Genomic DNA, 13,813 nt, shown 5'->3' with positions numbered 1-13,813 from the left:
GATGGACTTAAGGTTTGATACTCAATTTCTCCAAGTAAAGTTGTGATAATTCAAATGGATGCTGTTGTTTTGATGGGGTTAAAGGGAAACCTTCCCGTGCCTAGCTGTTTTGCTCAGTGTCACAATCAGCCCCAGCTATTGGTTCTTTTGGATTACATAGGCAATAATAGGATTTTAAGCTTTATTATTAGCTAAAGTATACGATTGAAAGGTGTAACATAAAAAGCACACCAACTCTCTTACAGGCTGTTAAAGGTAAAGGTTCCCCTCGCACATAGGTGCTAGCCGTTCCTGACTCTAGGGGGCGGTGCTCATCTTTGTTTCAAAGCAGAAGAGCCAGCGCTGTCCGAAGACGTCTCCGTGGTCATGTGGCTGGCATGACTCAATTCCGAAAGCGCACGGAACGCTGTTCCCTTCCCACCAAAGGTGGCTCCTATTTTTCTACTTGCATTTTTACGTGCTTTCGAATTGCTAGGTTGGTAGAAGCTGGGACAAAGAACGGGAACTCACTCCATTACGCGGTGCTAGGGATTCGAACCACTGAACTGCCGACCTTTCTGATTGACAAGCTCAACATCTTAGCCACTAAGCCACCGTGTATAGGCTGTCAGGACCTCCTTAATAAGAACGGTTGAGGTGCCTCGACCGGTGGCCAATTCTTCCACAGTAGCGCTAGGTTCCACTGCAAATGCTCCCAACAAAGAACCCCAAGATTTATTTATTTTTAAATCAAAACTTGGCACCCTGATTTCATGATCCTGCCATGGGGAGGAGACTATAAAACCTGACCTGAGAATACAAAGTCTGAGACTTTCAGTGCAGGAAAAACTTTGAAGCTGCTTGAGGATTCCCCTTGTTCAGCAAGACAGAGTGGAAAACAAACAGGTTAGCTCAGAATGAGCTCTGCGCTTCTAGAGTTTTCTTAATAGGAAGAAGAGTTCAAAATACGTCACTAGCTCCTCACAATAACCACGGTCTTCCGCACTGCCCCTACACAAACCTTCGTAGAAGCGTAGTGCCCCTTAGCCAGCAAGTCATCTCCCATTGCTATGCAGGCGTTGAAGCTGTCGGTCCGGGCCTCCATCTCGGCCTTGATCCCTTGGTGATTCTTGATGACCAGGTCGGCAGCTGACACATCCCTATATTGAAGAGTAAAAGGAAAAAAAAAAATGGTCATCCGCCTCAGCTCTGGCAAAGGGACAGCAGGGAAAAACAAGACATGAGGTCAACTTCTGTGCATATCTTATTTTTACAGAGGCATCATTGAGAGTGTTTTAACAAACTACATCACAGTTTGTTTGGTTCAGTGGCAGCGAAACCCCAGATAGAAAGTCCCTGCAGAGAGTGGTGAGGACAACAGAGAAGATGATAGAAAGTTCGCTTCCCTGTATTTAGGATACTGCTTGTAAGCCCTATGTGCTCAGAGCTCAAAGCCTCGTTAGAGACCCACACACCCATTTTACGGTTCGTTTTGGCTGCTCCCCTCTGGGAGGAGGTTTCGAAGTATTTCTAGCAGGACTTCCAGAACAGTTTTGTTCCCTAGGCCATTTGTCTGATAAACTCGCAAGCTTCTTTTTTCTCGCCATAAACATGTATACATCTGAACTAGTCTGTGTTGTTTTGTCCGTGTCGTATAATATATGTGGGTATACGCATAATTTTGTGTTTATTTATTTATCTACCTTGTCATGCTTATGTAGTGTACAATTGGAGATGGTAACCCTTTTAAGACCTGTATGCAACAAAATTTCATTTTTAATATTTGCCAATTAGTGTACATTCAAAGTGACAATAAAGTAATTCTATTTCTATGCTATTATTCTATTCTATTCCATTCCATTCCATTCAATTTTCTCTATTCTATTCTATTCTATTCTATTCTATTCCATTCCATTCCATTCTTATTCTTATTCTTATTCTATTCTGTTCTGTTCTGTTCTATTCTATTCTATTCTATTCTATTCTTACTTGGAGCCTTGCAAATAAGGTGATTGAAGGCATTAAAGAAACCTGCAACATTTGCAGACAGGACAAAAGGTGATGACACCTTCATTTAAATTCCAGGAAAAAACAGAGGTCTCTGTTTTCAGCTTGCTACCTCCTCCTCTCTTTATATATTTCTTCTTTAAATCGTTACAGGCGGTCATCAACTTACAATCATTCATTTCAGATACCGTTCAAAGTTGCAATAGTACCGATAAAAGTTCCTTGACTTACGACTGTTGTAGTATCCCTACAGTCACATGATCAAAATTTGTCACCCACTGGCATGGATTTTATGACAATTATAGGGCCCCAAGGTCACGTGACTGTCTTTTTTGCGGGCTTACGACAAGCAAAGTCAATCCGAAAGCCAGATTTGATTAAAGACTGGGTGACTCACTTAAGAGCCGATGAGATTCTGGTCCCAATTGTTAAGTCGAGGACTGCCTGTACAGGAATTCAACCTTTTTTCTGACAATACACTGACCTGGGCTTCTCCTGTGCATCTATCTGAAGGTTGATGTCATCCATCCATAGCAGAAGGTCTCGTACCATGCCGAAAAAGCGGAATTTGTCCACGGTGTCCATAAGGAGTTGCCGACGGTCGCTGCTGCCGCCCAGTAAGTCAGACCAGGCCTCGCTCACCGACTGCTCGTGTTTCCGGATGTCATCAGCCTTTTCACCGGCATAGGCCTTCTGCAGCCGTGTTGCGTCGTCCTGCACCTGTTTTACCTGTGAACGACCGGGGAGGGGGGGGAGGAGAGGGACACAATGCTCAGTTCTCATCCACAACTTTGCATGGACTATCTTCCTCCCAAATGTGGATGGGTGGTTCCTAAAACTATTACAACTTGAAAAATGTTTGGACCTTGCGTGGGTAATCCTCGATTTACAACCACAAATTTGAGCCCCAAATTTCTGTTGCTGAGACAATTATTAAGTGACTTTTGCCCCGTTTTACCACCTTTCTGGCCGCAGTTGTTCATTAAATCCCTGCAGTTCTAACATTAGTCACACGGTTGTTAAGTGAATCTTGGCTTTCCTTGTCAGGAGGTCTCAAAAGGGGAATCCCATGACACTGTGACTGTCATAAAAATGAGTTGCCAAGCATCTGAATTTGGATCGCACGACCACGGGGATGCTGCAATGGTTGTAAGTGTGGGGAAAAAAATGGCCACAAATCGCTTTTTTTCAGTGCTGTTGTAACTTCGAACGGACACTAAACAAACTGTTGTAAACCGAGGACTACCTATAATCTGGGCTCTCAGATTTTCGATTTGGTTTCATTTTGAGCCTGATTTCCGTCGGGTGATTGGGCTGGGGGGGATCACTGTCAGAACTTTAAAATCAGGTCATAAGGACCTGCCCCCCCACCCCCGCCAGGTAGGTCTGTTGAAACTCTGAACGGCCACTATTTGACCGCTCGTAGGTTGAAGAATACTGGTACACTGTTGGACAATTTCTGAATCTTATTCATCTCCACCGCACTAACCTGAGCACTCAAGGCTTGGATGTCATGTTCGAAAGCTGTGTGCATCCGTTGCAGGGCTTCGGCTGTGTTGAGGTCCCTCCCTGCTTCGTCCGGGAGCTGCTTCTGTTTGTTCTGGACCTGGCTGAGAGTCTCCCGGGCATCGTGGTAGAAGCGGTGCAACTCATAGGAAGCTGCCAACATCTGGCTTCTAGTGTCAATGAGTTCCAGGAGATCTGCCCAGGCTTCATTCAAGCTGTCCTTCCACTCCGCAATGGTGGCATTCTCGGAATGGCCAGTGGAGATCATCTCGTCCGCCAAACGGTTGACACCGTCCACTCTCTCCTGGCCAATGGTGCTGGTGTCACGTGAGAATTCCCGGAATTTATCCCGCAGCATCTTCAGAAAAGGATGGAGCATAATATAAAGGACACGGTGGTTAAAGCCACGCAGAATACAAAGAGCAACTAGTATAGAGGGATCACTTGCATTTAAAGAGCAAAGAAGCAGAGGATAAAGGGAAATATAGCGCCCTCAAAATTGTAAGGACTTCATTTCCCAGAATTCATAACAATCTTGGCCTTTGAAAACAGATTTGGGAGTTGAAGCCTATCTCACCTAGATAAGTGTTTCTCAACCTGGCCAACTTCAAAATGGGGGGACTTCAACATGTTAATTGGGGAATTCTGGGAGTTCAAGCCCACCTATCTTAAAATATGCTGGCTGGGGAAATTCTGGGAATTGTAGTCCACCCATCCTAAAGTTACTGAGGTTGGGAAACACTGATCCAGAGTATGCCAAACTTGGAACTGACAATACGGGGGCCAACAGGTCATTCTATAGCCTAAGATAGGAGTAAGCTTCTAATTTGCAGTTGAACAGAGTGTTTGGGGGGTCATACTTTTAATTTTTGTTAATCATCAGAATGAGCTTTGAGGGATTTCTTCCTGGCGCTCCAGATGTGGGTGAGACTCACCGTAACATGTTCGTAATCTTGCCCAAGTTCGTGGGAGGCCGCCACCACTTCCCGTTCTGAGATCCACTGCTCTAAGTCATCCACTTCCCGCTTCAGCTGGCAAAGACGAAGATGCTCCTGCAGTTTGGCCCGACGCTCCTCTGCCAGGTCCTTCAAGCTGGCATAGAGCTTGTCCACTTGGCCTTGCCGAAGATTGATCCTCTCACTGAAAGTCAAGGAAAAGGGAAGGAGACACTATTAATCATCATCTTTTAACGACCCCATAATCCCTTGCGGGATGGAGTCTGGGAAACTGAATGGAGCTAGCAGAGTGTTTAATAGCCGGATGCCCTTCCTGTTACCAATGCGGAGTTTTGTTCAGCAGCTATATTCTCATCGTGCCCAGATACAGAAATATCTGCCTCCACCTAGGATCGTACTCACAGCCTCCTGATTGTGAGGCGAGAAATCTACCTCTACGCCATCGCACCACTCGAAGGAGCCACTATTAATGAATGAAATGAATACAGGTAGTCTTCGACTTACAATAGCTCACTTAGTGACCATTCGAAGTTACAGTGGCACTGAAAAAAGTGACTTTTATGACCATTTTTCCACTTACAACCGTTGCAGCATCCCCATGGTCACGTGATTTACATTTGGATGCAGGACAACAGATTCACATTTATGACGCTTGCAATATCCGGGGGGGGTCAGGTGATCCCCCTCTACGACCTTCTGACGAGCAAAATCAACGGGGAAGCCGGATTCGCTTAACAACCGTGCAACTCATTTAACAACTGCAGTGATTTACTTAACAAATGTGGCGAGAAAAGTTGCAAAATGGGACAAAAGTCACTTAACAAATTTCTCACTTCAGCAACATAATTTTTTTTGCTCAATTGCGGTCGTAAGTTGAGGCATATCTGTAAGTGGTGGGTGAGCCGTGGTTAGAATGCACTAGTGCAAGCTACTTCTGCTGGCTGCTGGCTGCAATTTGGCAATTCAATTCTCACCAGGCTCAAGGTTGACTCGGCCTTCCGTCCTTCTGAGGTGCGTAAAATGAGGACCCCGGTTGTTGGGGGCAAGAGGCTGACTCTGTAAACCGCTCAGAGAGAGGGATGTAAAGCACTGTGAAGCGGCATATAAGTCTTAAGTGCTCTTGCTATAAGTAGCTTTCCTTCAATCACAACGAACAAGTTTTATAAGATTTTAGTTTTATAAGTTAGGTGAAGAAAGGTGCTTTATCCTTCTGCATGTAAAAACTAAAGGCAGGGAACGCTTACCTTTCAGGGTGGCTGTTATTCACCATGTCCCGGCTCTGCACAGAGAGTTGATGGACAGTCTGGGCATAATCTTCCAGAGCCTGCTCCATCCCCAAATGCTTCTTGACCATGGCCTGAGCAATCAGCTCATCCTGAAGAAAAGAAAACCATGGTGTTGTTGCTTTTTTTTAAATTCCTGGAAGGCAGGAGGGACAATCTTGGGCAGAAAAATAAACAGTGGAGTCCAGGGAATGGAATGGAAACTGCTCTTCCGGCTTCTTCTTGCAAATCTCCAGTGTGGGAGCACCCACAGCTTTGGAAGGAAGTCATCCCACTGGTTATAAATTCTAGGTTTGGTCTCTTGGATAAACTTCTACTTGTTATTTCTTTTCTCCTCCCCTTCTTTTGCAAGAGTTTTTTTCTCTCTCTCTTATAAGTGCTATACAATTAATTGTGGTAACTTTTCTACCTCTTCTAGTGTTTTTCTTAAAAAAGCGCTATAGGTAATGCTCTACTTATCACCGTAAAAAGGCCTGCTCATTATGTCCTAAGTTGGGACAGTCACAAAGGAGATCATCGTTTCTGCATTTATGATACACCCAGACCCACACCGTGTTTCCCTGAAATAAGCACTTGGTTTACACGACTGCAGGTTACTTATAAAGGGTTGTTAAATGCATATTGGTTGCTGAGAACACCCAATGTGATCATGTGATCATAGGGGCGGAGTGGCTGTCAGAACTTAGAAGCCGGGACCTAAGTAACTTTTAGGGGGGTCTGTTGGAACTTCAGTCACTAAGTGGGTGGTCTTAAGTTGAGGACTACCTATTTTTATTTATTTATTTATACATTTTATTGGCCTTCCATCTTACCACAGAGTAACTCTGGCGGCTTAGTCTGAAAAATGTATCTGTACATGTATATTAAAAGACAAATAAATGAAAGCCAGCCATTAAACTATAAACTTTTTATTGAAACAAGCAATCCTCGTTCTAAGTTGGGCAGACTTACTTTTGCCTTCTCCTCTGACATCATGTGCAACTCCTGTTCACCCATCCAGGCCTCGGCTTCGGCAACGTCGAAGTAAAACTGCTGGGCCATTTGGGCTTTCTCCAGCCGCCCGCGCCGCTGGTCCACCTGGTCTTGCAGCTCCCGCCATATCTCCTCTAGTGTCTCGACTCGGCCCTGAAGCTCCGCCTCGAGACCGCTGCACGCCAGCCCCTGCCACCTCCCTACAATGTCGTTGATCCGCGGCTGGTGACCTTGGATCTCCTTCTGCAGCGTCTACGAGAGGGTCCAGAGGAAAGAATTAGCTGAGGAGCAGTCTTCAAAAAAATGTATAGTGGTACTTATCGTTAATTGGTTCCGGGAGGCGCAATGAGTACCAGAAACGATGGGAAAAACAATTTTTTCCCTTAAGGAATAATGTAGTGACTCATAAGGAAACCTATATCAATGAGTTCTAGTTTGTGCATTGAGTACCAAACGTCTGGGTCCCGGCAAAACCTCTTTTATTTACACGACTGTGAATTCCTTTCATTCCCAGCCAGCAAGGCTTGGCAAACAGTCTTTTCAAGGAATGTTTATCCACACGCACCTTATCTCGCTCGGAGAGCTGCCAGATAATTAGATTCCAAACGCAGGGCGAGGCCACACTTGGCACAGAGTCTCTTATAGTCACAAACAGAACTTTCCACTCTTGAAACGACCAAAGGGACGAATTGTTTCCTGCAAAAGCCCCCTCCCCGTTCGCTCCTCTTTTGTCTCCTGTGGGAGGGGCCAATCACCTCCAAGGTGTGGCTTTACTCCCAAGTCGACCCTGCTTTCTGAGTTGTTCTTGTCTTCTGGCAGCTCTGCGAAGAACAGCTGGAGCCTGTTTCTAGTGTGTGCATGTGCAGAGTGGCCAGATGAAGGGAACAGCTAAGGAACAAGGGCTGACTTGGGAGTAAAGCCACAGGTAGACGGTGAATGGCCCCTCCCAGAGGAAATAAAAGAGGAGAGAAAGGGGAGGGGAGTTTGCAGGAGGCAATTAGTTCAATTCATTAGGGTGAAGAACTGTTCCTGACTTCTTGCCAAGTAATTGCTGCTACAGCATGGTGTTTAGAAGATATCGGCCTGGCAGCTCTCCAAGCCTGATAAAGGTCTGTAGTTGTGAAATCTCTCGAAAGACTCTTGGCTGGGACTTGTGTGGAGAGGAATTCACTTTCACCTCAATAAAAGGGGTTTTATCGGGACATCTGCTTCCTGCTCTTGGGAAGCCTAGGTCAGAACAGTTTGGGTTCGTCAGTCGGAATGTTGACATTTTACCATATAATGAATTGTGGTAACCTTTGCTCCCTTTCAAAGATGGACCTCACCTGGTTCTTCTTAATCAGCAGCTGGACAGTGGGCAGGTCTTTGCCATGATCAGTGGAAACGGCCATGGGCATCCTTTCCTTCACCCATAACTGCAGGACGAGAACAGAGGTTAAACACTAAGAAAAGTCCAAGTAATTATGTAGGAAAAAAATCCCACTTTTGATTGCTCTCTTTTGGGGGAGCAATCTTACTAATCTTCCAAGGTTATACCTCACTCTGTTTTTCTTTTCTTTTTTAAACGCTTCCTTTGAACACATTCAGTTTTACCCAGCATCTTGAAATACTTTAATTGCCCCACTTCTGGCTAGTAAAACAGACCCGCAGTACAAACAATTACTTAATCCTGAAATAACATATAGGATTGCCAGGTTCTTTGTGGTGGTACAAAATGTAGTACAAAAGGAGAGGAAGAATAATCAAGAGCCATTGAATTTGTTTGAGTAGGAAATGGCTTTGGTCTCAGCATTATCCACTGGTCTATTTTTTTAAAAAATGTCAGCTACCTTCCTCAAATTTGTTAGGGGACTCTTATGATTCTGGATTTTGGGTTAGTTTTATCCAATAAGAATGAAGCTTTTGAGCATATTTTTCTCTTCATCGCTCCCCATTTATTTTGGGATGCTCTGGATATTTGAAAACTATTTTCTTTTCTCTTCTTATTTTATGCTGGCGAAGGACCACAATGAAGTTAATTGATTCGAAACACGCTTCCTTTTTTGTAAAATCTGTGCGAATCGGTCTCCTTCCTCTTCCAGGTCAACTCACAATTTCATCCTCCAGGTCACGGTTGAACTGGTGCTCCTCCTTGGAGGCCAGCAGCTTCTCACAACGTTCCCGCAGCGGTGCTCTGAGCTCCGTAAATTTTCCCTCCACTGACCGCAATTTCCCATCCACTTCCACCGTGTTGGAATCTTCCTGGCTGAGAGCCAATGCCTGAGCCTTCAGCCCTTCCACCTCTTTCTCCCGCACATCCATCTGGTTCTCCAGCAACTGGAGGATAGAAGGAAAGGAAACGGTCACGGAGCTCTCTCAACCACATCTACAAGCTCACCCACAATCACCCACAAAGGTGTACTTTTTTTAAAAAAAAAAATGCCTCTTTTCTTACAATAGGAATAATTGCACATGGGGCTGGCTGCCCTTGAAGAGGAGGTGGACATTTCAATTGGTTCAGAATGCAGCACCTCAAACAGTTTTGCACAAGTCTAGAGTGGCGTATGCGCCCATCTCTTTTTGCCGGAGCTGCTATGGGTTCGCCCAGATTCGGGAGAACCCGTAGCTAACGTTATGGCCAGTTCGGAGAACCTCCTAATCCCACCCCTGGCTGGCCCCACCCACCCCACCCCTCCCCTCCCAGGAGTCTCCACGTGGCCTGGTTTGGATGCAAGGTAAGTGCAGAACCCGTACGGGGGCTCGGTGTGTGTGTGTGTGTAAAAACGGGCCTCCTGGAAGTTCTCAAAGGTCTCCGGAACCCAGGAGAGGTAGTTTTCTCCCTCCGGAGCCTAGGGAAGGTGAAAATGCCCCCCCTGCCCTGGTGCAGGAGGCTGACTAGGCCACTCCCACCATAGCCACACCCACTCAGCAACCGGGCAGAGAATCCGTTGCTGAAATTTTTGAAGCCCACCCCTGGGGAGCTGGACTGGCTGCTAGTCTGCTTCCGGGTAAGTTTTAAGGTGCTGGTTATCACCTTTCAAGGGGGGGGGGGGGGAATCTCCCTGAAGGCTGCATTGCTAATAAAGGAGATTAGAAATTTTGTTATCAAACATAATTAATTCTTACTTAGAACAGGTTATAAAGGTGCAATGTTATTGGATGATATTAGAAATAATTAACAAAATGTCATTATGTGGTTGTGTTTTTAATTTTGGATTATTTCATGCAAAAGGACGTTAAAACAGTTATAGTCAAATGAGAATTGTGGGATGTTGATATATAAAGATTTCTGATTTAAAATATACAATGCGATATGAACTATAAGTAATGACTGTGGAAGAGATGCAGGAAAGTTATTTGTAACCAATCGACACACTTCTACAATATGTAACGAAAGATGATTTTGTGTGTGTGTGTTGTGTTTGTCTGCTTAACCAAAAATAATAAAAAAATCTTTTAAAACAATGATTATACAACTCGTGATCTACGGCAATGTGTAATAATCTCTCTGGCTTATAATTCACAGCCTTTGTTACACACAAAATTCATGTATATGGTCAGGGCAATAGTCATGTTTTGTTGCAGAGATGTGATTGGTACAACGTGGAACATTTTCCTACGTTTCAGGTCAACAAACCATTATTGCCAAGAAAGCAAGTATTGGTAATACTTCAAGGTTTTGGGCGGAAGGTTTTTCCAGAGCATATCTCCAGAAGGACATTCTCCAGAATCTCCAGAAGGAGATTCTCCAAAGCACCCGAAGGCTGGCGAAGAAGCAACGGCTGGAAACTAATCAAGGAGAGAAGCAACCTGAAACTAAGGAGAAATTTCGTGACAGTGAATTAATTAGTGGAATGGTTTACCTCCATAACACTAGAGGTTTTTAAGAAGAAACTGGAGTTTCTTCTCTGGAATGGTCTAGAGTCTCCTACTTGAGCAGGGGGTTGGACTAGAAGACCTCCGAGGTCCCTTCCAACTCTTGTTATTCTATTATTCGGAAGGGTTTGGAGAGCTGACTTCTTTTGACGCAAAATGCTGACATCATCAGCGTCCTTGCCATGATGCAAAGTATCACTCATTTACCTGCTGTTTCTTGAGCAGAATGTTCACGCTGGTCAGGTCCTTGCCATAGTCGTCAGAGTGTAGCTGAGCCTGCAGGCCGCTGAGCCAAGCCTCCAGGGCCGAGCAGCTCTGGGTGAAGAGCTCGGCCCGGTTGGCATCGAAGAGGCACTGAGCCTTGCTCTGGGTGCTGGATTCCAGTTCTTGCCAGAGTTTCTGAAGTTCATCCAGCTTGGCTCTCACCACGGGCTCCAGCTCGGGCTTCTCGGACACCAGCTGCTCCCCTTCCTGCCAAAAGGGAGAGATGGGAGGAGAGGTGGTTTCAGAAAGGTCTTCCGAGAACGTTAGAAGGGTGAGCTAAAGAAGAAAGAAAGGCGAGCCAAGAAAAACAGCAACGGATGTCGTCCGGGTTTAAACCCACCTTTTGGATCTTCTCAAGCCAGCCCTTGTTGGAGGCCAACTCCGCCATGAAGGCCTGGTGCTTCTGCCACTTGGTGTGGAGGTTTCGGGCTTCGTCGTAGGACATATCCTGGGCTGAGAGCATCTTTTCGTTGATCCACAGGGTGAGCTGGAGGAGAGACAGAACAACGGCTTCAAGCACGAGCCTTAACCCCAGGAAAGCCAGGATTCAAAATTTAGGGCTCCCCCTTAAAGGAGAATATTCGGGGTTGAAATGAATGTTTCTTGGAGCTCTCTGAGCTTGGTTGTTTTCTTTTTTTATATAAATATTTTTATTGTAGATTTTTCTTTATAAGTTCCAGTTCCAGTTTTGCAGCAGCTGCGTACTGGCTACATCTAGTCCTTTTTGAGTTTACATAGTTTTATATACCCTGATTATAACCAATGTTCTCTTCATCATACATTTACAGTCTCTTTTAAATACATAATGTTGTAAGTCATAGTTATAGACATTATTTTCATAATTGTACCATAACTTTATTTATATTTATCTCTCTCCTTTCCCCTCTCTCCTTCCTTCTCTTCCCTTTTCCTCTTCTCCATTTCCCTCTCCTGCCCTCTCTCCTACTCCTCTGTCCTCGTCTGTTTCCTTTTCTCCTTTCCCCTCTCTCCTTCCCTCTTCTCCTCTTCCTTCAACTTTTCTCTCCTCCTCTCCTCCGCCCCATTCCGCTCTACTCCACTTCCCTCTCTCCCTTCATCTCACCACTTCCCTTTCCTTTCAACTGTCTCCTTTCCTTATTATATATAAATTTCCATTTCCCTGCGAGGTACAATGTATTTTCCAGGGTACCGTTCCTTTATCCCCCAACTGCCCCCACAGTTAGGATATGCAGAGAAGGAAGATTATGGGGCCTTTGTACTCTCTGAACTTGGTTGTTTTCTTGCAGACATTTTGTTACCCAGGGCAGGTAACAGGTTAATAAAACCTTACCTCTTGACAATCTTGGAGGAAATGTTGAAGGACTCGATTGTCCCGGAGCCGGGCCAGGAGATCTTGAGCTGCTTCCTGGTTTTTTCTGTGTCTGAAAGCAATTAGGATGGAGGAGGAGGAGAAGCAGAAAGGAAGACATGAGAGTTAATCATATTCTGTTCCCCAGAGGAGCATGGCTTGCAAGAGAATGGAGAATGCTGGATTAATATTTGAAGAGATTGATTCCATGCACTTTACATCCTGAACCTCGTTCTCTGGGAATTCTGCAGTCCTAATGCACCTGGGAATGCTGCATTTGGGAAGGCTGCGTTCAAACTTTACAGGAATGTTTTTCAACCTCAGCCCCTTTAAGGTGTGTGGACTTCAACACCCAGAATTCCCCAGCCAGCCATGCCTTAAACTACCAAGAAACAGGAGCAGAGTTTCGGTGACTAGACCCTCCGTTGGGCCCTAATGCAATTAAGCAAATGGGCTTTGGCTGTTACTTTCTATGAGAACTCAGGCCTGCGCAGGTAATTATTACAGGCAGTCCTCAACCTGCGGCCCACAACTGAGCCCATAATTCATGTTTCTAAGTGAGAAATTTGTTAAGTGCGCTTTGCTCTGTTTTGCAACGTTTCTTGCCCCTTTGGTTAAGTGAATCACTGCAGTTCTTAAACGAGTTACACGGTTGTTAAGTGAATCCGGTTTCCCCCTTAACATTGCTTGTCAGAAGGGGATCACCTGGCCCCGGGACACTGCGGCCGCCCGAATGTGAGTCACTTGTCGAGCATCCCAATGTAAATCACGTAGGGATGCTGCAACGATCATTAAGTGTGATGGATGGTCTGAAGTGACTTTTTTTCAGTGCCGTCGTAACTTTGAACGGTCCCTAAAGGAATGGTCGGAAATCGAGGGTTAACCTGTATGTGGCTTTTCCCTAATGTCTTGCTATCCAAGCGTACTCAACATTTCAGACCCCCCGCCTCTACACCTCAATTGATGAGCGCTTGGATCTGACCAAGCCCCTTGAAAACAATCAGAGATGCTGGTCAGCTCTTATAGCCCTCAAGCAAAAGAAACCTTGTGGCATGTAAAAGAGGGAAACCCGATATCCAGGGATTTTCGCGTGTTTTGAACCGCTCCTGTCGGCCGATCGCATTTTTATCCTTCGCTTCCTCTGAGCAGCTTAGGGCGACGTGGGTGGTTCTCCTTCAAACTTTATCCTGACAATTATCCTACAAGGTAGATTAGCCGGAATAACTGGCTCACCCTTCACAGCCGAGGGGAGATTTGACTGCAGCTCCTTCTGCTTTCTTTTTATAGTACTAGGACTGGGATGGCAGCGTCCCTTCTTTGAGCATGCAAGCTGTTGCCCCACTTCAGCGCTGCCGCTGTCTCTGTCGCCCATGCACAGGGGTGGGTGCAGGCAGGGGATGCCACGCGTGCCTGGGGGCGCGGCACGTGCGGGGGGCATCTGTGGATCCACATGCAGATGCCTCACGTATGCGCAGGGGGCGGGGCGCATGCACATTGCATTTGGGGGGTTTGGGCGCGCTCCTGCACTCTGGGCACTCAGTCTGGAAAAGGCTAACCATATGTAGTAGGAAATCACGTTCCCTTTCCAGTTTAGTCTATAACACGGGTGTCAAACCCGCGGCGTCACGTTGACGTCACATGACGTTTCGCGACATTTTCCCATT

At 45.7% G+C, this 13,813-nt stretch overlaps 1 protein-coding gene across 2 annotated transcripts in view; it reads right to left on the bottom strand.

The window, feature by feature from the left end:
* Positions 1-13,813, bottom strand: part of SPTBN2 (spectrin beta, non-erythrocytic 2) — a 78,916-nt gene that overhangs the window by 9,943 nt on the left and 55,160 nt on the right. For both annotated transcript variants that reach the window (XM_081968491.1, XM_081968490.1), the window contains 11 exons: positions 12,132-12,222; positions 11,163-11,309; positions 10,766-11,029; positions 8,795-9,019; positions 8,029-8,118; positions 6,683-6,955; positions 5,693-5,823; positions 4,428-4,632; positions 3,476-3,850; positions 2,471-2,715; positions 1,001-1,139 (listed from right to left, as the gene is read on the bottom strand). In XM_081968491.1, coding sequence (XP_081824617.1) covers positions 1,001-1,139; positions 2,471-2,715; positions 3,476-3,850; positions 4,428-4,632; positions 5,693-5,823; positions 6,683-6,955; positions 8,029-8,118; positions 8,795-9,019; positions 10,766-11,029; positions 11,163-11,309; positions 12,132-12,222 — 2,185 coding nt within the window. The remainder of the gene's footprint in view (positions 1-1,000; positions 1,140-2,470; positions 2,716-3,475; positions 3,851-4,427; positions 4,633-5,692; positions 5,824-6,682; positions 6,956-8,028; positions 8,119-8,794; positions 9,020-10,765; positions 11,030-11,162; positions 11,310-12,131; positions 12,223-13,813) is intronic.

Source organism: Natrix helvetica (assembly GCF_964273705.1).
Source record: "Natrix helvetica genome assembly, chromosome: 16".
In the NCBI taxonomy this organism is placed as follows: Eukaryota; Metazoa; Chordata; class Lepidosauria; order Squamata; family Natricidae; genus Natrix; species Natrix helvetica.
Note: the sequence above shows the minus strand (reverse complement) of the source record. Positions and strands in the feature narration are given on the sequence as shown.